General features: G+C 42.2%; 1 protein-coding gene, 1 non-coding gene and 1 pseudogene across 15 annotated transcripts in view; all 3 read left to right on the forward strand.

The window, feature by feature from the left end:
- The window catches only part of TEX14 (testis expressed 14, intercellular bridge forming factor), a 117,954-nt gene that overhangs the window by 39,124 nt on the left and 57,393 nt on the right, over window positions 1-21,437 (forward strand). For all 14 annotated transcript variants that reach the window (XR_007146804.1, XR_007146803.1, XM_047832525.1 and 11 more), the window contains 3 exons: window positions 14,275-14,389; window positions 19,026-19,191; window positions 20,219-20,355. Coding sequence is in view for 12 of the 14 variants with exons in the window: in XM_047832525.1 (XP_047688481.1) it covers window positions 14,275-14,389; window positions 19,026-19,191; window positions 20,219-20,355 (418 nt within the window). In the remaining 2 variants the exon portion in view is untranslated. The remainder of the gene's footprint in view (window positions 1-14,274; window positions 14,390-19,025; window positions 19,192-20,218; window positions 20,356-21,437) is intronic.
- On the forward strand, window positions 1,735-1,889 carry LOC125152283 (uncharacterized; annotated as a pseudogene).
- LOC125152281 (small nucleolar RNA U3) lies at window positions 13,368-13,583 on the forward strand. Its single transcript, XR_007147132.1, has one exon. It is a non-coding gene; the product is annotated as a small nucleolar RNA U3 (small nucleolar RNA).

Raw genomic sequence — 21,437 nt, forward strand, 5'->3', positions numbered from 1 at the left:
AATGGAAAGATTTGGCCTTAAGCCTTTGTGAGAACTCAGTTTTCCTTGTCATCCTAAAGTTAGTAGTATGCTATTAAAAGAATGACTTAGTGCCCTGTGTAGCTTAAAGTCACTAACACCGCGTTGGCAATTAGCGGCAGGAGTTGAGGTGCAAATGTAAGGCCAGGTTAGGCACCTACCTTCTGCATTCATCAACATGGAAGGAGGATGGTGGTGGTGATGGAGAAAGAGAAATTGTTCAGATCTGAAAGATATTTGAATAATATTGGCAGAATTGGGGGGATTGGTTCTATGTAGGTATGAGTGAGAGGGGCTATTAAGGATAATTATCAGGGGCGCCTGGGTGACTCAGTCAATAAAGCATCCGACTTCGGCTCAGGTTATGGTCTCGCAGTTTGTGAGTTCAAGCCCTGCGTTGTTGGCCTTGGTGCTGGTAGCTCAGAGCCTGGAGCCTGCTTTGGATTCTGTTTCCCTCTTTCTCTCCCCCTACCCCCTCTCTCAAAAATAAACATTTAAAAAATAAAAAATAAAAAAAAAAAAGGATAATTGTCAGGATTTATGACTTGTGCAAATGGGTTCCTTGTGTTAAGATGGGGAGAGTGGAAGAAGAACTGAATTAGGTAGGGCAGTGGGGTGGGAAGTGATGATAGAATTCAGTTTAGGGCGCATTTAGGAGAGATTTCTGACCTTTAACACATGAATGGCATAAGGGACAGCCAGACAGGTAGAAGGGAAACCACATGAGCCGTGCTTGACCAAAGCCAAGGAAGGGGAGTGGAGACAGAGAAATGTGTAGAAAGCAGATGAGAGATTAAGAGGCAGTTAGAAAGGTATCCATGGCATTTAATGGTGACTTTCTTGGTCTTGTGATAGAGAAATTGTTTTGGGATGAGCTGATCAGTGAAGGGGTGGGAGGGCTTGCCACTAAATGGGTGTAAAGAGCTCCCAGAAGAAAATCAAGCTGTGATGGAGAGTATAGAGGTAGATGTGCATTTAGCTGGGGGGTGAAGGGGTGGTGAGGGGGGCGGTAGGTAGGGGTGAGGGGGTTGGGGAGTGAGGGAGGTGGGGGTGGGGGTGGGGGTATATGGGATATAGATGGGTTTTAATTAAAGATGGGAGAACACGTCTGAGTGCAGATGGAAGGATTGGGTAGAGCAGCAGAAATTGAGATTTAGGAGAGAGCCACTCCCAGTGGGCAGCCAGAGTTGATGGGGAGTGCAGGTGTAGGTGGTTTGTCCCTGTAGTGAGACCACACTGAGGGTTTTCAACTGCTAGCTTCAAGTTCTGGGCCAAGTGTGAGGCAAAATCATTGCTGAGGTAGGCTGATGAGGAGGGTTGAGAATAGAGTTGAGAAAAAAGAAGGAATGAAGGGTATTTGGCTGGCTCAGTCGGTAGAACATGAGACTCTTGATCTCAGGATTGTGAGTTCAAGCCCCACTTTGGGTGTAGAGATTACTCAAAAATAAAATCTTAAATTTTTGTTTTAATGTTTATTTATTTTTGAGAGAGAGAGAGAGAGAGCGCACGCAGCAAAGGGGCAGAAAGAGGAAACACAGAATCTGAAGCAGGCTCCAGGCTCTGAACTGTCAGCACAGAGCCCGACTCAGGGCTCAGACTCACGAACTGTGAGTCTACCTCTTTCTCTTTTTAGAGTAGAATCAGAAATGGGGCAAATATCTTGCCATCAGTCCAAAGTGCATGGCAGCCATAGACCCAGCAAAGGTGGGGAGCTGAAAATTAAAACTAGTTTGTTACTAGAGAAGTTTCTCTGAACGTGTAGAGTACTTGAAGCCACGAGGAGGAGATGCAGTGTCCCTTCCTGAGCGTGAAGTGATGATCGTTCTTCTCCTCTTGGAAGAGGAAGAGGGAAGGGACACCGTCTGAGTGGTTTTTCTCTTCCTCTTTTGTGTATGTTAATCTTGCTGGGTAGCTAGTGACTTATTTGTTTGGAGCTTTGTGGCATTTTACTTTCAGTCTGTGTTTTTTTTGTTTTTTTGCATGTGGAGGCTTTTTTCCTAAAAAAAAAAAAAAAAAGAAAGAAACATGTTAGGTGTTTGGGGCACCTGGGTGGCTCAGTTAATCATCTGTTGGTTTTGGCTCAGGTCATGATCTCACACATGGTGAGTTATAGCCCTACGTCGGGCCCTACTTCCCTCTCTCTGTGCCTCTCTCCTGCTTGTGCTGTTTCTGTCTCTCTCAAAATAAGTAAATAAATTTAAAAAAATGTTAAGTGTTTATTTTTGAGTGTGGGGGAGAGACAGGGAGACAGAATATCCAAACCGGCTCTGCACTGATAGCAGAGCTAATGGGGGCTCCAGATTGGAGCTGAAGTCAGCTGCTTAACTGACTGAGCCACCCAGGAGCCCCTGTTTTTTGTTTTTTGTTTTTTTTCCTTATTCAAATAGTTCATTGAGTGTAGTTTGAGCTTTTTATGCTGTTTGAGTTTGGGCCTTGTTTGTGTTTTGAGCAATGGCATATCATCTTAAGCTGTTCCTTTTTTTATTGTTTTTGTTGAATGAATGAATGAGTTCATGCATGAATGCATGAATGAATGAAGAAAGGGAGGGAGAAGAATTAAAGATGCTTTCTCACTGACTGTATTCCCATTCCTTTTCCATCTTTATTTTTACATGCTCCACAAAATGCCCAGGTGAATGTGAGTATAATCACATCCCCGCCTAAATAATTTGGTCATTTCCAGGTAAAACTATTTACACCCACTCTCAGTATCATTGCACTGGACTTTGTTCAGAGCTCCAGGGTTCTCATGCTTGCAGATTTTGAGAGAGAGAGAGATGAATGCTTTGGTGCAGCACCTCTACTGTTAACAACTGGGAAAGAGGACCCAGGAGTTTCTACTGCCTTGAGAGATGAAAAAGGTAGTCAGAGTCCCTGGGAGCTGAAGTCTTAGGCTCAAAGTCTGAAAAATCTCTCCTTTAACAAGCAGACAACTCACAGGAACTGCAAAGTCAGCAAACCTAATTTCAGACTACCTAGAGTTAAAATTGACTCCTTTTTATTGCTCGGTTTTATGAATCAATGAACTCTTACCATACATTCCTGACTCTTCAGAACACTTTCAATACATGTTTTTTTGTCAAATTTATAATCTGTTGGTTTCAATATTTTCTTGATAATTCTCCACTGTTCTGCTCCAAGCTGGACCACTGTCTCTCTAGCACAACTTGAACCCCTGGTTTTCTTAGCCACCATTTTGGGAATTCCCATAGCTGGATTACAGCTCATCTTTTCTGGATTCCATTTCTCTATCTTAGTCCATTCTTACATTTAACTAAACACAGAAAAAGAGTGCACTGAACATACTTACTTTGAAATATGAAAAAAAAAGAAATATGAAAATCTGAAAAGTGTTTTTTCCTCCCATCCTCATACATTTAAAAATTTTTTTTCAATGTTTATTTATTTTTGAGAGAGAGAGAGAGAGAGAGAGCACAAGCTGGGGAGGAGCAGAGATAGAGGGAGACACAGAATCCAAAGCAGGCTCCAAACAGCTCTGAGCTGTCAGCACAGAGACCAAGGCGGGGCCCGAACTCACGAACCCTGAGATCATGACCTGAACCGAAGTCAGATGCTCAACCAACTGAGCCACCCAGGTGCCCCTCTCTCATCCTCATATTTGATTGATAGTTTGGAAGGCACAAAATTCTAGGTTGAAATAATTTTCTCCTAGAATTTGAAGCTATTTTTTCATTGTCTCTTAGCTTTCAGTCTTGTTATTGAGAACCCTGATGCCATTCAGATTACTGATTTTTTTTTTTTTATATGAAGTGGTCTCCTACTCACTCTGAAGAATTTTAGTTCTCTTTGTTCCTGAAATGTTATGATGATGTTTCAGCATAGATCTGTTTATCTTCATTGTGATGTGTACTTAGGGAGGTCTTTGAACCTGGACACTCATGTTTTTAAGTCCTTAAAAATGTCATAAAATTCTTGGGGTGCCTGGGTGGCTTAGTCAGTTAAGCATCTGACTCTTGACTTCAGCTTAAGTCATGATCTCACGGTTTGTGAATTTGAGCCCTGCTTCCGGGTCTGTGCTTACAGCACGGGGCCTGCCTGGAATTCTGTCTCCCTCTTTCTCTGCCCCTACCCCTATTGCTCTTTGTCTCTCTCTCAAAATAAGTTTAAAAAATAAACTTAAGAAAATATATATAGAAAATTTTCATAAAATTCTTTTTTTTTATTGCCAAAACTTTAGACAGTGGATTCTATACTTTTTTTAAAGTTTTATTTATTTTGAGAGAGAGAGAAAGAGAGAGCATGTTCATGCTCATGCATGAGCAGGGGAGAGGCAGAGAGAGAGAGAGAGAGAGAGAGAGAGAGAGAGAGGAGCCCAACTGAGGGGCCAGACTCACAAACCATGAGATCATGACCTGAGCCAAAATCAAGAGTCAAAAGCTTAACCGACTGAGCCACCCAAGCGCCCTTTGGATTCTATACTTTAATTGATCATTATATTGCTTATTGCTTTGTACCACACTTTAATTGTTGTGTATGTGTCACCACACTATAAGCTTCCTCACTGTAAGCACTGTATTAGAATATCTTTTATTTTTATTTTTAAGTTTTTAATCCCAGTTAACATACAGTGTTACATTAGTTTCAGGTGTATAATGTAGTCTTTCCACAATGCCATACATCACCCTGTTTTCATCACAAGAAGTGCACCTCTTGATCCCCATCACCTATTTTGCCCCACCCTTCTTCCCTCTGGTAACCATCAGGTTGTTCTTTATAGTTAAGAGTCTGTTTCTTGGTTTGTTTCTCTCATTTTTTCTCCTTTGCTCATTTTTTTTTAAGTTTATTTATTTTGAGAGAGAGAGAGAGAGAGCACAAGAGTATGCATGTGAGCGGAGAAGGGGCGGGGGGGGGGGGAGAGAGAGAGAGAGAGAGAGAGAGAGAGAGAGAGAATCCCAAACAGGTTCCATGCTTTCAGCGAAGTGCAGTGTGGGGCTAGAACTCACAAACCCTGAGATCATGACCTGAGCCGAACCTAGAGTTGGATGTTCAACTGAGTGAGGCACGCAGGCACCCTCATTTGTTTTGCTTCTTAAATTCCACTTATGAGTGAAAACATACGGTATTTGTCTTTCTCTGACTGACTTATTTTGCTTAGCATTATACTCTTTAGCTCCATCCATGCTGTTGCAAATGGCAAAGTTTCATTCTTTTTTATGACTGAATAATATTCCATTGTGTATATACTACATCTTTGGTTGTTTTTTGAGAGAGTGTGAAAGTGGGAGAGAGGGGCAGAGGGAAAGAGAGTCTTTTTTTTTTTTTAACATTTATTTATTTTTTGAGAGGCAGAATGTGAGCAGGGGAGGGGCAGAGAGAGGGAATCACAGAATCCAAAGCAGGTTCCAGGCTCTGAGCTGTCAGCACAGAGCCCAACACAGGGCTCGAGCTCACGAATTGTGAGATCATGACCTGAGCCGAAGTCAGACGCTTAACTGACTGAGCCACCCAGGCGCCCCAGGAGAGAGTCTTAAGCAGGCTCCATGCTCAGTGTGGAGCTTGATGTGGGGCTCAGTCCTACAGCCCAGGGATCATGACCTGAGCTGAAATCAAGAGTTGGACACTCAATGGACTGAGCCACCCAGGCAACCCAGGAGCTTGTTCTTTGAAAAGAAAAAAATCAATAAAGTTGATAAACCTCTAGCCAGATTTTTCAAGAAAAAAAAGGGCGAAAGGATTCAAATAAATAAAATCACAAATGAGAGAGGAGAAATAACAACCAACATCACAGAGATACAAACAATTATAAGAGAATATTATGAAAAACTATATGCCAACAAATTGGACAACCTAGAAGAAATAGATAAATTCCTAGAAATATATAAACTACCAAACTAAAACAAGAAGTAATAGAAAATTTGAACAGACTGATAACCAGCAAAGAAACTGAATCAGTAATCACAAAACTCCTAACAGGGGTGCCTGGCTGGCTCAGTCAGTAGAGCATGCAACTCTTGATCTTGAGGTTGTGAGTTTGAATCCCATGTTGGGTGTAGAGATTACTTAAAAATAAAATTTAAAAAATGTTTATTTATTTATTTTGAGAGAGAGTGTGCCATATGAGTGAACGAGGGGAGAGAGAGAGAGAGAGAGAGAGAGAGAGAGAGAGAGAATCCCAACCAGTCTCCTCACTGTCAGCGCAGAGCCCAACGTGGGGCTCTTTGAGGGAGAGAACGAGAGCACACACGTGAGCTTGGAAGGGACAGAGAGAGAGGGAGAGAGAGAATCCCAAGCAGGCTCAGCACTGTCTGTGCAGAGCCCGAGGTGGGGCTGTATCTCACCAAGTGTGAGACCATGACCTGAGCCCAAATCAAGAGTCTGACACTTAACTGACTGAGCCATGTGGACACCCCCTTAAAAATAAAATTTTTAAAAAACAAACAAACAAACAAACAAACAAACAAAAACTCCCAACAAACAAAAGTCCAGGACCAGATCGCTTCACAGGCAAATTCTACCAAACATTTAAAGAGTTAGTACCTTTTCTCTTCAAACTATTCCAAAAAATAGAAAAGGAAGGAAAAGTTCCAAATTCTTTCTGAGGCCAGCATTATCCTGATACCAAAACCAGATAAAGACACCAGTATCCTGATGAACATATATGCAAAAATCCTCAATAAGATACTAGCAACCGAAATCAACAATACATTAAAAAAATCATGCACCATGATCAAGTGGGATTTATTCCTGGCTTGCAAGGGTGGTTCAATATTCGCAAGTCAATCAAGTTGGTACATCACATCAATAGGAGAAAGGACAAGAACCATATGATCATGTCAGTAGATGCAGAAAAAGCATTTAACAAAGTACAACATCTATTCATGATAAAAACCTTCAATGGGACACCTGGCTGACTCAGTCAGTGGAGCATGTGACTCAATTTCAAGACCGATGTTGGGGCATAGAGCCTACTGAATTAAAAAAAAAAAACACCCTTAAGAAAATAGGTTTAGAGGGAACATATGAAAAACCCACAGCCAACATCATACTCAGTGGGGAAAAACTGAGCTTTTCCCCTAAGGTTAGGAACAAGACGAGGATGTCCAATCTCACCACTTCTATTCAACATAGTATTGGAAATCCTAGCCACAGCAATCAGACAACAAAAATAAATAAGTAAAGCATGCACTATTTGCAGATGATGATACTATATACAGAAAACCTGAAATACTCCACCTAAAAACCACTGGAACTCATAAACAAATTCAGTAAAGTTGCAGGATACAAAATCAGTGTACAGAAATATGTTGCATTTCTACATGCCAATAATGAAGCAGCAGAGAGAAATTAATAAAACAATCTCATTTCTAATTGCACCAAAAGTAATAAAATACCTAGGAATAAACTTAACCAATGAGTGATAGCTCTTTACAAGTTAAAAAGAACAGCCATTTAAAGTAGTTTTAAATGTGCTTCTGATATTTTCTTAAGATGATTTTTTCTTTTTTTTGCCTTTCAGTGTTATGATTTATTTCTTTTAACTATTTTCTCAGCCAAATACAATTTTATCTATCTATCTATCTATTTATTTATTTATTTATTTATTTAATTTTATTAAATTTTTTTTTAAAACTCTTTTTTTTGTTGTTGTTTATTTATTTTTGACAGAGACAGAGTGTGGGCATGAGCTGGGGAGGGGCACAGAGAGAGGGAGACACAGAATCCGAAGCAGGCTTCAGGCTCCAAGCTGTCAGCACAGAGCCTGACGCGAGGCTCGAACTCACGAACTGTGAGATCATGACCTGGGCTGAAGTCGGACGCTCAACTGACTGAGCCACCCAGGTGCCCCTATTTATTTATTTTAATGTTCATTTATTTTTGAGATAGAGACACAGAGTGTAGTGGGGGAGGGGCAGAGAGAGAGGGGAAGACACAGAATCCAAAGCAGGCTCCAGGCTCTGAGCTGTCAGCACAGAGCCCAACACAGGGCTCGAACCCATGAACCATGAGATCATGACCTGAGCCGAAGTTGGACGCTTAACCGACTGAGCCACCCAGGCGCCCCAGGACCACCTGATTTTAGCTTTGATGCTAAAGCTTTTATATTTTCATTTTAGAACTCTTCTTTTATTTTTGAATCTCACTTTTAAATTACTCCAGATTAATCAGATCTTTTTCCTAACTTCTGCTTTAGGGAACTATTCCTGGTCTACACTGGGGCTGTTAATGCACCATGCTTGTTGCACACTGGAGTAGAAAAATCAACAGTCTCCTAATTCTACTGACTGTTACGTGATATAGTTGTACAAGCAGTCTTCATTTTATTTTATTTTATTTTATTTTATTATTTATTTATTTGAGAGAGAGAGAGAGAGAAGGGGAGGTGCAAAGAGAGAATCCTAAGCAGACTTTGTGCTGTCAGTGCGGAGCCTGACACAGGACTTGAACTCACCAACCAGGAGATCATGACCTGAGCCAAAATCAAGAGTTGGATGCTTAACCGACTAAGCCACCTAGGCACCCCAGCAGTCTTCATTTCTTGTTGGAGGTAGCATTGCCTTTCATAGTGCCCTGTTACACCAAGACGGCAACATATATTCAGCTGATTCAATTCTTAGGCCAGTGAGTAAAGCCACTGCAGTTTCACTTGTTTCTCTGCAGTTTCACTTGTTTGTCACTAGCCCTATTTCTGTTCTTAAATCTGGATTATCACTCTTCTGTTCTCACTGTTCCACCTGAGTTCATGGCTGTAAGAAGCCACTGCAAACTCCGTTCTTCTCAGGAAATGTGTAGAACATGCTTCCTTTGGTGATCCTTATAAGAATTTTTTTTTTAATTAAGTAGGCTTCATTACCAACACAGGGGGCTTGAATTCAAGACCCTGGGATCAAGAGTTGCACACTGTACGAACTAAGCCAGCCAGTTCCCCACCACCCTTGAAAATGTTTTTATTGGGGCACCTGGGTGGTTCAGTAGACTTTTGGTTTCAGCTCAGGTCATGATCTCACAGTTCATGAATTCAAGCCCTGCGTCAGGCTCCGTGCCGACAGCACAGAGCCTGCTTGGGATTCACTTTCTTCTCCCTCTCTCTGTGTCTCTCCCCGGCTGTCTCTCTGTCAAAATAAATAAATGAACTTTAAAAAATGTTTTTATTACAAAAGTAATGTGAAGTTATTTTAACCAGTGGAATCAAAAGTAGATGGATGGATGGATAGGTAGATGGAAGATAGATGGATAGACATAACTAATCTGCCTTTACAAAAGTGGTATACTATATGCATTCTGAAACTTGCATTTAACATTACATCTTATCCATCTCTAGTCCAATTGATACAGAACTAACTCATCCATTTTAATAATTGCTTAATATTTAACTGTATGTACCATAATTTATTCAGCTATACCCTTTTTGATGGTTATTAAGATTCTTTTTTTACAGTTTGTATCATTGGAGGCAAGCTTTGATAAAATACTTTGTAATATATCTTTACATAATGGGTTTTTAATATTCAAAGTGGGATTTCTGGATCCAGCTTTTAATAGATATTTAATAGATATTGCCATATTGCTTTCCACAAGCATTATAACACTTCATACTCCTAACTGCATTTAGGAAAGTGTCAACTTTCCCACCTCTTCTCCAACTGTGAATGTTTTCTCATTTTTAAATTTTTTTCAGGCTTCACAGGAAGTTTTATGTTTTTTTCCTCTATTTCAGCCCAGGCACCATTTTATATTGGTTCATGGACTATTGCAGAGTAGAGTGAAATATCTATCCTTCCTATACACCCATTATTTGTTTTATCCTCTCATTCCCTTTACCCTCCATCATCCTACTTCCACCCAAAGCTGTCGAGGTTTCCTGCTCTCAGAAATTAACACTTTCTCTCCCCTTTGTGTTTAACGCCATGGACAGCATTGTTTAGTTACTAAAGGCTTCTGTAATACTGAGCAGCAAGGCTGAGAAATTAGGATGAGAGGAAGACAATATGTTGCAGTGCAGGGACTTTGGAGCCAGATTGTTTTGTGATCCCTGGAAAATTGCTGAACCTCTCTAAACCTTGTTTTTTCAATCCATAAAACAGTGATAATAGTATCTTCCTCCCATTGTACTGTTGTGAGGATCGAGTTAGAATGGTGCCTGGCACACATGGTTATTAATATCAGGTCTTGGGGCGCCTGGGTGGCTCAGTTGGTTAAGCGTCTGCCTTCAGCTCAGATCATGATCTCAGGGTTCGTGAGTTCAGGTCCTGCATTAGGCTGTATGCTGACAGCTCGGAGCCTGAGGTCTGCTTTGGATTCTGTATCTCCCTCTCTCTCTCTCTGCCCTTTCCCTGCCCATGCTCTCTCTCTCATTCTCTGTTTCTCTCAAAAATACATAAACATTAAATTAAAAAAGTTAAAAAAATAATATCAGGTCTTGCTTCCTAGGAGGCCCAGAAATTAGGTCACTGACCCATCTGGAGGCCCCAGGCTAAAAAAGTTGTCATTAGGACTTCAACACTTGAACCCAGTTCTTTTGACCTTTTTAGTCAGTCTTTGTGAAAGCTGCCTTTGGCCACTTGTTGGGGGGGTTACTTTGGTCACCTTTATATCAGTCCCAACATGGCTATAGTGGGACTGGCCTGAAATAAATATTTGTTGAATGAATGAATTAATGAGTAAATGAATAAATGTTTTCTACTAGGAAATCACCGAAAAGCCGTTGTTTGTGTAAGTTGTGGGGACGCTGGTTTTCAACCTATTTTTCTCTGCAGCTATCTGTATATTCTCAAGACTTTGTTGCTCATTGCCTCCCTAAGTGTTTCTCTAAGCCTTCAGAGGCCCTGGTTGGTTTAATTTGTTACTTCATAAGCCCCAGGGATTAACCAGTCTGCTTCCCTAAACTGTAGTTCCTTCCTGTCAAGAATTATGAATAGTCTGCAGTTTTACAAATTAGCCTGCTACAGGTTTATCAATTCAGGCAGCAAACATGAGATTCCTGGGTAGAGAATTGAATGATAATTTATTACTCATAGCAGCAGCAATAGCTACACTTTTAGTTTTTTTGGTCCTGGTTCCTCAGGCCCTAATACCCTCAGAGCCATGCAAAGAGCTATATAATATTGCACACGTAGTGGGTTGCTTTACAGCAGAAGTATCCTGAGCTTGGGGAATCCAAATCTTCTATAATAGACAGTATGCCCTTTGCTCCACAAAGAGCCATTATCTTTATTACACTGGGCAGTAAGCATGAATGCACTTTGCTCTAAAGGAGATACTGTGTCTTCCGAAGTTTGGTATACAGACATCTTCAAAAAGATAGTCTGGGGAGCCTTGGCTCACTCATGGGTAGAGCATGTGACTCTCAATCTCAGGGTCATGAGTTCAAGCCCCACGTTGGGCATGGAGCCTACTTTAAAAAAAGTCTAGAACACAGGGTAGTTAGTGCCTCACTCTCATGACATGTAGACACAGGAGCCATCCACGGAGAATGTGGGAGAATTGTCTTCCCACATTGTTCTTTGCTGCTCTTCTCTACCCTTAGGCTTGCTTTTGTTGGTCAGATAAGTTTACTTGGAACCAAAGGACTAATTTGGCAGTTTCTGCCCTCAAGGTTAGGGGAGAAGGTTTGGTAAAGAAGACAGACATGGCACAAATACTTGTAACACGGTGAGACCTGAGCAATAAGAAATATGAACCCCACTAGTACTGCTCTCACCAAGAACATTGATCCTTCTTACTAGATTTCTCCAGCTCTGATGCTGTTGACTGATCCTCCTTATCTCCCTGGAGCATCTGGGTGGCTCAGTCATTTGAGGGCTCAGATCATGATCTCATAATTCCTGAGTTCCAGCCCCATATTGGGCTTTGCATTGCCTGTGTGGAGTCTGCTTGGGATTCTCTCTCTCACCCCCTCTTTCTCTCTCTCAAAATAAATAAATAAGCTTTTTAAAAAAGTTAAATGAAACTCTTATTTCCCTTGTCACTGTGACCCACTTGTTGTAGGTTTTCTCTTACTTCTTTTGGTTTCCTTCTCCCTACTTTTTGGCTTTGTCCTCTCGGCTTGCCCCTTAGATGTTAGTGGGCCTCAGGGCTCCATACTCAACTCTTTGTTATTTAGGTAGGATATTTTGTGACTCGTTTTCACCCATGGCTTAAAATGGCCAATTACAATGTTTACAACCCCTATCTTGCCCAGTTCTCTGCACTGACACCTTTGCTTGGATTCATTATTCGATACTAGGTGTTTGGGATATTGTTGGTATACAAGGGCAGTTCATAGTCTCTGCTCTTCTGAGACACAGTCTTGTGCAAAGAGCAGGCATTAATCAAAGAAACACACAGAGAAGATGTTTGATGTAGTTAAGGGGACACTTGGACAGATGTCTTAATGATGAATTGAAGTTAAGTTGAGAAGGGGTTTGGAGAGAATTCCTGTAAGAGAACAGCTTGTGCAAAGGCTCTGTGGCAGAAGGTAAAATGGTGAGCCTAAGAGCTGTTAAGTTCAGTACGGCTTAAGTGAGAGGGAATTTGGTGCAAAATAAGGCTGGAGAGCTGATTGTGGGCCAGACCGTGAACGGCCTAGTAAGCTATGTGTATTGTCCTTAGCCCAAGAGCTGAGAGCTCCTGAAACTTTAAGCAGGAGAATTATGTATTGTGTTTATTTAAACACAACTTTTATGTAAATAAAAATTCCTTCATTTGTTAAAAAAAATCTCCAAAAGAACATTTATGTCTGGTATTTTGATCACAGGATTAAGTTTAAAAACAGGGAGTGGTAGGGCGCCTGGGTGGGTCAGCCTGATAAGCCTCCAATTTAGGTCATGATCTCACGGTTATGAGTTCCAGCTGCATGGGGTCTCTGCTGTCAGCACGGAGCCCACTTAAGATTTTCCGTCCCCTCTGCCCCTCCTCAGTTTACACTGCCTCTCAAAAATAAATAAACATCAAAAAATAAAAATAAAAACGGAGTGCTTTGCAAATGCAAGTCTTTGGCTTTGGGCTTAAGTTTCATCATCTACTTCTTAACATATTTCTCGCAAAAGGATTCCTCACTTACACGGTTGGTCTAAACTGAGGCGCATCCTGGACTTCCGGCGCGCTTTGTAGTCGTCATCATTCACCTAAACCTGACGCTGCGGCAACGGGGGTGGAGGTTGCAAAAAAATGGCGTGTGATTGGCTGCTTGTCAACTGTATGGTAATCAAAGTGATGACTTGAATTGTCTTCTGAAATGCAGTTTATTTAAAAACGCTTTGTCGAACTTTGGTAATGAATAATTCTTTGGTAAACACATACCAGTGTACACCTGAAAAATTATTGACGTTTAAATAAAGAAAAAAAACCTTCACCATCAGTGTAATGTAGGTGGGTTTCTTTCACTCTGGAAAGTTGGGGTGTTTGTTGTTAAGACTATACTTTCAGGGATCATTTCTATAGTTCGTTACTAGAGAAGATTCTCTGAATGTGTAGAGTACCCGAAACCACGAGGAGGAGGCGAAGTGTTCTCTCTTGAGCGTGAAACTGGCTTTTAGTGCTGTCGTTACAGTTGCTGATTGCCGTTGATGATCGTTCTTTCTCTTCTTTATGGAAGAGTAAGAGGGAGAGAGCACAGTCTGAGTGGTTTTGTTTCTTTTCAGTCGTTATAGATTAGGGTGCTTTTTACGGTAAGTTAAGGCTTTTGGCCGCTTGGGCTCTTGTGTTTTTAAGGCCGTAGTTGGTTTGGGGATATTTTGTAGGGTTGTTTTTTGGTATGTACTTTTTAATGGTTGCGTTCGTGTATTAGCTGGTGTTTTTTTGTTTGGGGATTTTTTTTCTTTTTTTCTTTATGACATTTCTTGAGTGTTAAGCTAGTTTTGTAGTTTAGCGCTGGTTTGTGTGTTTTTGAATTAACTAGGTCGTTGATCATGTGAACCTCATAGTGGTTTACACCCATTTCATAGTAAGAAAGGGAAAGCACAGGTGCGAGAGACTGGGAGGCTGCGGAGGGAATCTGAAGTAGGCTCCTCAAGAGTCAGATGCTCAAATTATTTAGCCACCCAGGTGCCCCATAACCTGGAAATAATTTTAATTGGGCTTTTAGAGTGCTGGGGTGGGATGCTTTCATACAACCTTCTGTAAGTAGTATTTTCGATGAATGGAATGCTGGTTGCCTTTAGCTAATTTTTGAGGTTTTTTTTTTTATGTTTAAAAAAAAGCTTACAGTAGTAAAACAAAAATACTGTATAAGGGCATTAAAATTTTCTCCTGGTAGGAACTTCTCTAGTTTTAGGGGATTTCGTGATGTTTGTATTGACCTTTGCATTTGTTTTGCAGGAATTTATGTTGATGCAGTTAACTCCCTGGGCCAGACTGCACTTTTTGTTGCGGCATTACTAGGCCTTACGAAGGTAGTTGATGTTCTGGTGGATTATGGATCAGATCCAAATCAGTAAGTACAATAACATCGCTGTCTAGAAAATGAGTAGTATGCTTTTATTTAAAATTTTTTTTAATGATTATTTTTTGAGAGAGAGAGAGAGAGAGAGAGAGAGAGAGAGAGCGCGCGCAGGGGAGGAGTAGAGAGAGGGAGACACAGAAACCAAAGCAGGCTCCAGGCTCTGAGCCATCAGCAGAACAGAGCCTGATGTGGGGCTCGAACTCACGAACCATGAGATCATGACCTGAGCCGAAGTTCAGCGTTTAACCGACTGGGCCATCCAGGCGACCCCCCTCCAAAATTTTTTTTAATGTTTATTTTATTTTTGAGAGAGAGGGTGTGAGTGAGTGAGTGAGGGAGGGGCAGAGAGTGTAGGAAACACGGAATCTGAAGCAGGCTCCAGGCTCTGAGCTGTCAGCACAGAGCCCAATGTGAGGGCTTGAACGTGAGATGTACTCAGGTGGCCCAGTAGTATGTTTTTAAAATGAGTTGGGGCATTTAGGAAATTATTTGGGAAGATATTAAAAGAGCCTTACTAATTTATATCAGTGAAAAATAGTTGTATTAGCTATGTTGAGACATACTTTTAACTGCTAATAAAAAGCTTTCTAAGCAGTTTTACTAGGCCCAGTGAAATAATTCGATCTTAATTAATTAGTTATTAACAGCACAATTGCCATATTTCCACCCCAGGTTACAATTTGTATGATTCACTTAAGCAGTTTAATATACCCACCAACCAAGTTCTTCTTTAATATACTTGGCATCAGTTTCTCAGGATGACTTGTAATTGTGGTCTAAAAGAATCTGAGTTTAATCGTTGGCCCAACTTATAATATGGTACAGCAGTGTAATGTAATCAATAAGCTACGCTTGAACATCTCTTCTCTGTGTAGCACTTTTGCTTTTCCCAGGGCTTTCCCAGGCACCAGCTCACTTGATCTTTACAACCACCTTCTCAAGAGGGAGGGGACAGTAGGTATTTTTACAGTTCCTATTGGACAGAACCAGAAACAGATTTTGAATACTTACTTGATTCTGGCTGATTTTCTCAGGAATTCCAGAATACAATAATAAAAGTCATAAAATAGCCATCTCACATGAGGAGGCCCTGTTTAATGTACTTTAAAAAGTATTGATGTCAGAGGCGCCTGGGTGGCTCAGTCGGTTGAGTGTCCGACTTCAGCTCAGGTCATGATCTCATGTTTCATGGGTTCGAGCCCCGCATAGGGCTCTGTGCTGACAGCTCAGAGCCAGGAGCCTGCTTCAGATTCTGTCTCCCTTGTTCTCTCCTCCACTCATGATCTCTTTCTTTCTCAAAAATAAATAAACATTAAAAAAAATTATTGATGTCAGAAGATTTGGGGGGGGGAGGTTTTGTTTGTTTTTTGTTATAAGATTGCTTGCTTAGTGGGAGAAAACTTGGAAGCTTGCAAAAGTATAATGAAAAAATGCCAATTGACAAGTATTAGGTTTGTATAACCCAGATATAACTTAATACAGTGAACATTTTGCTGTTTCCTTCTAGACTCACATACACTCTCCTGTCCTGTATTAATGTTTAATTTCAAAGCTCAGGGGCTCAGGGTTTAATTTCAAAGCCTGAATGGCTCAGTCTGTTAAGTGTCTGATTTAGGCTCAGTTCGTGATCTCGCAGTCCATGAGTTCAAGCCCTGTGTGGGGCTTTGTGCTGACAGCTCAGAGCCTGGAGCCTGCTTCAGATTCTGATTCTTCCTCTCTCTTTCTCTCTCTCTGCCTCTCCCCTGCTCATGCTCATGCGCTCTCTCTCTCTCTCTCTCTCTCTCTCTCTCTCAAAAATGAATAAATGTTAAAAAGATAATAATAATTTCAAAGCTCAGAAAGGAAAGGCTGTCTCACCTGTTTGTAGGTAAGAGCATTGTAGGAAGCCACACTGGGGAATCCCTGGAGTTCTCAGCAAAAATGCAGTATTTTCCAGTCATCTTCAATTACATCTGTTTTGTGCAGGCTTAGAGTTGGGCTCTTTAAAGATCAAATCATTCAAACATTTAATATTCCAGTTTAGGGAACTGAGGCCCAGAAAATTTAAGTGACTGGCCCATAATGGTGCATTAATGATAGAGATGAGACCAGGAGCCCAGGCCTTAAGAACTCAGTTTGACTTTCCTTTTTTAGAAGTCCCCATGGTACCAGGGGGAGGTAGGAAAGGATGTTGTCAAAGGGAGGAAGGCAAACCACATGGGTTTGTATTTTGTGATAGGACCATTTTCACATTTATCTTCTTCTGATCTTCTGATCAAGGTGAAGTAAAATTTCTGGGGGGAAGCTGTATTCTTAAGTACTCAAAGGAAATGCTGTGGTGGCTGGAGCCTACTGAATGCCCAGGGTCAGATGCCTGTGGGACCAAGTGGAGTCAATGAGTACAGACTCTAAGAAGGGTTAGGAATTTGTTGCTGGGCAGGAAAGGGAGCCAGGGAGACCAGATCTTCCAAATTTCCAAGTGGCTGAAAATTCCAGTTTTTAATGTGAAGTCTCCCAGTATTAAATATTGTCTGTTGTTAGGGCACCTGGGTGGCTCAATCCAACCTTGGCTCAGGTCATGATCTCACAGTGTGAGTTCGAGCCCTACATCGGGCTCTGTGCTGACAGCTCAGAACCTGGAGCCTGCTTGGGATTCTGTGTCTCCCTCTCTCTCTGCCCCTCCCCTACTTGTGCTCTGTCTCTCAAAAATAAATAAAATGTAAATATTGTCTGTTGTTTTAAATTCCTTTTTATTATTTATTAATTTTTTTTAAGTTTATTTATTTACATTGAGAGAGTGAACACAAGCTGGGGAGGAGCAGAGAGAAGGAGAGACAGAATCCCAGAGAGGCTCTGTGCCATCAGTGCACAGCCTGATGCAGGGCTTGAACTCATGAACCATGAGAACATGACCTGAGCCGAAATCAAGAGTTGGAGGCTTAACCAACTGAGCCACCCAGACACTCCTAAAGATTTTGTTTTATTTTTTATTTTTCTAAATACTTTGTCTTTCTTTCTTTTTCTTTTCTTTTTTTTTTTTTTTTTTTTTTTAGTTCATATAATTTTGAGAGAGAAAGAGACTGTGAGCAGGTGAGAGAGAGAGAGAGAGAGAGAGTCCCAAGCAGTCTCAGTGCTGTCAGCGCAAGCCCAATGTGGGACTTGAACCCATGAACTGTGAGATCATGACCTGAGCTGAAATCAAGAGTCAGACACTTAACTGACTGAGCCACCTATGTGCCCCAAGATTTTATTTTTAAGTAATCTGTCTACCTAACATGGAACTCAAACTTACAACCCTGAGATCAAGAATCATATGCTTTACAGACTAAGCCATCCAGGGAGACTTTTTCTTTTTCCTTTTTTTTTTTTTTTTTTTTTTAATTTTTAAAGTAGGCTCCACACCCAGTGTGGGGCTTGAACTCATGACCTCAAGATTCACATCACCTCAAGAGTCACATGCTCTACTAACTGAGCCAGTCATGCACTACCACCTTCAGACTCCTTTCTTTCTTCTCAACTTCCTCCTCCGTTTTCATTTTGTTTCTTCTTCTCCTTCTCTTTTCCCTCTGCCTTCTCCTGTTTGTGTTTCTTTTTCACAAGAACCACAGTAAGCTTCCTGTGTGGTCCTAATGTGCAGCCAGGTTAAGAAACCACAGCTATATATCACATATCACTGTATTCTGAACACAATAAATGCCACCCTCTTATGCTTCAGATTGTTAATTGGCTTTGGTGACGTTTTCCTGAGTTGCAGATTTTTTTTGTTAAGTTTATTTATTTATTTTGAGAGAGAGAGAACACAAGCAAGGAAGGGTCAGAGATGGAGAGAATCTCAAGCAGGCTCAGTACCCTCAGCACAGAGCCCCATGTGGGGCTCGAACTCACAAACCATGAGATCATGAATTGAGCCAAAACCAAGAGTCAATACTTAACCAACTGAGCCACCCAGCTGCCCTGTAGATTCTTTTTTTTTTTTTAATTTTCTTTCTTTTTTTTAATGTTTATTTTTGAGAGAGAGAGTATGAGCGGAGTACGGGCAGAGAGAGGGAGACACAGAATCAGAAGCAGGCTCCAGGCTCTGAGCTGTCAAGCACAGAGTCCGACACGATGTTCGAACTCACGAATCATGAGATCATGACCTGAGCCAAAGTCGGACGCTCAACCCTACTGAGCCACCCAGGCGTCCCTGGGCCCTGTAGATTCTTGATCAGATTGCTGGTGCCAAGGTTTTGCGGGCCTCTACTGGGGGATTTGGGAGATAGAGACATTCTCACAAGAGAGGGATGGTGTCTGGTTAGGTTGTGCTTCACCAGCCTGACCTCGAGACCCTACACACATGAAGAAATTGTTCCAGAGCAGCCAGTATCAAAGGGCAATGGGAAAAGGGGTACCAGATTTGGAACCAGACCCATACTTGGGTATGAATTTCAGCTTTGCCCTTTTGTTTCCTTATCTGTATATTGGAAAATGATACCACCTTGAAGGGTAGAGGTAAGGGTGGAAAAAGAGGATGTGTATAAAGCTCCTGTTGGCAAAGCCTCACAAATGATATTATTATAATCCTCCCAAAGGTTTCCTTTGTAAAAAGAGAGCTTTTTGTGTCACCCATTGAATCCCCCCCACCTTATACTGCTACTTTCCCCTCCAGCCGCTGCTTTGATGGGAGCACCCCTGTTCACGCAGCAGCATTTTCAGGGAATCAGTGGATCCTCAGTAAACTGCTGGATGCAGGGGGTGATCTTCGACTCCACGACGAGAAGGGTCAAAATCCGCAGACCTGGGCCCTGACAGCAGGGAAGGAGCGCAGCACCGTGGTAAGGTTGGGCCCACTCTGTAGCCACAGCCAAGGCAGAGCACTGGGCTGGGAGCCAGGAGCCCAGGGATCAGGGGCTGATCCTGGGGACAGCACAGGGCTTGTAGTGGTCTTGCTTTCGGCACTGGACACACAGGCCTGAGTTGAAGCAAGTTACCCAGCTATAAAACCTCAGGCAAGATTAGTGAACTTTTCTTTCCTGGCCATCCATTCAGTGAGAAGGAAGAAGAGTTTTTTTTGAGAGACCATGTGCGACAGGGGAGGGACAGAGGGAGAAGGAGACACAATCCAAATCATCCTCCAGGCTCTGAGCTGTCAGCACAGAGCCTGATGCGGGGCTTGAACCCACAAACTGTGAGTGAGATCATGACCTGAGCTGAAGTTGGCCGCTTAACTGACTGAGCCTCCCAGGCACCTGAGGAGGGAGAACAGTTGTAATTTTGACCCTTGACTAGCACTTAACTACACATCAGAGGTTCTGAATTAAATTAGCTCAGTATTAAGTCATTTAATCTTCACAATAAATCGATCTTGTAGATGCCGTTATTGTCCCCATTTAACAGATGAGGAAACTGAGGCCCACTGACATTATATAACGTGTTGAGGCCGCACACTGGCAGGTGTGATGCGTTTGAATGAGGTCTAAATAACATAACAGATGTAAAGCATAAAGTGCATGCACAATACTTGGCATGTGGAGGGAGGAGGGAGGTGGGCAGAGGCCTCCCTTCCCTCCCCCTGGTTCTCCAACTCATTAACTTTTCGCCTTAGACAAGTAATTTTGCTCCTTCTGCTTCAGTTTCCTCATCTGTTAATGGAGGGAGTTGGAGGAAATGATTGCCAAATCACCTCTCTGGAAACATTCTGTAAAAAAAAAAAAATCACTTGAGCCCTTCCCTTTCCAGAGATTTCCCTGTCAGGGGCTCCTGGCTCCTCAGCTCCATTTATGTCAGACTCTTCCAGTTGCACTGAAAGCCAGGGTAGCCACTAGTTGCCTCAGCACTGAGCATCTTCACGCTGTGTTGCAGATGGTGGAGTTCATGCAGCGCTGTGCCTCGCATATGCAGGCCATCATACAGGGCTTCTCCTGTGACCTCCTAAAGAAGATTGACTCCCCTCAGCGGCTCATCAGTGGCCCACCCCGGCTTGGTGGCCTCATACAGGGGTGAGTGCTGCCTTGAGCTGAGCCAAGTGGAATATTCGGCGGGCATCATCCCAGCCTTTCTTGTAGGAGTCCTGCACCGTGAGCCACCATGGTCCCCTCCATATTGGTCCCCTCCAGGATCTGGCCCACCCTAAGTGGTGAGCTCTGAAGGAGAGGATGTGGCTGCTTAAAAATGTACCCAGAGGAGCACCTTCAGCTGTTGTGCCCCTATCCAGGAATGTCCAGGGGAAATGAGTTCTGGGCTCTAGTGGGCACCACCCTGTGGTTAGCAAAGAAAGAACTTTTCAGGTCTGAGGAGCCCTGCAGAAAACTCCTTCCCAGCAGAGCAGCCAACTGGATTTTTTGTCCTCTCCCAAACCATGGAAAGAGTGTTCCTTTATCTCTAAGACTACAAAAGAATACAAATGCTTAACCTAGCATCCTCAGGCTGTGTTAAGCTGGCGTGATTTGCTGCCAGCTAGTGGGCAGCCCACCTAACCCCATCACAGCTGCAGGAGGTGGGCCTCAGGTTTATCTCCATGCTCAACTGCCTAGCTATTTGAAATTCTTAGGGCTTAAAATAAAACAAAATAAAATAAAGTTCTTAGGGCTTTATTAATTCAGGGTTTGTATCCAGAGAATCCTTTCCATCTTGATTTTCTCTGATGGCATCACTTTCTGTAGTCAGAGTTGCAAGACTTGTCACACCCTCGCAGGCTTCCTTGTCCTGTCCTTCCCTGCACAAGTCCTGGTTTTCTTTCTGGGTGCTGTTGGCTTCTTAGGAAAAATGAGTTAATTCCCTTGAGGTCTAGTTACTTCTAACTGCTCCCCCCATGCCCCCCTGCCACTCTTGCCAGTCTCTTCCAAAAACCCTTTAGGTCATTCCCCATAGCTATCAGAATAAACTCCTACTTCCTCATCTGACCTTGGAGGCCCTGCTGAGCTCGGCTCCTTGCCTGTCCTTGCCCTCCCCCTTGTGTGGAGTTCCCTCCTTCAGAGTTTGGAGAGACTTGTCCCAGTTTGTAATGATTTTATTTATATATGTTCTTGCCTGTTTCTAATAAGACTGAACACTGCTAACTGAGAAAAGGAGGCAAAACTGA

This window comes from Prionailurus viverrinus, chromosome E1, assembly GCF_022837055.1.
Source record: "Prionailurus viverrinus isolate Anna chromosome E1, UM_Priviv_1.0, whole genome shotgun sequence".
In the NCBI taxonomy this organism is placed as follows: Eukaryota; Metazoa; Chordata; class Mammalia; order Carnivora; family Felidae; genus Prionailurus; species Prionailurus viverrinus.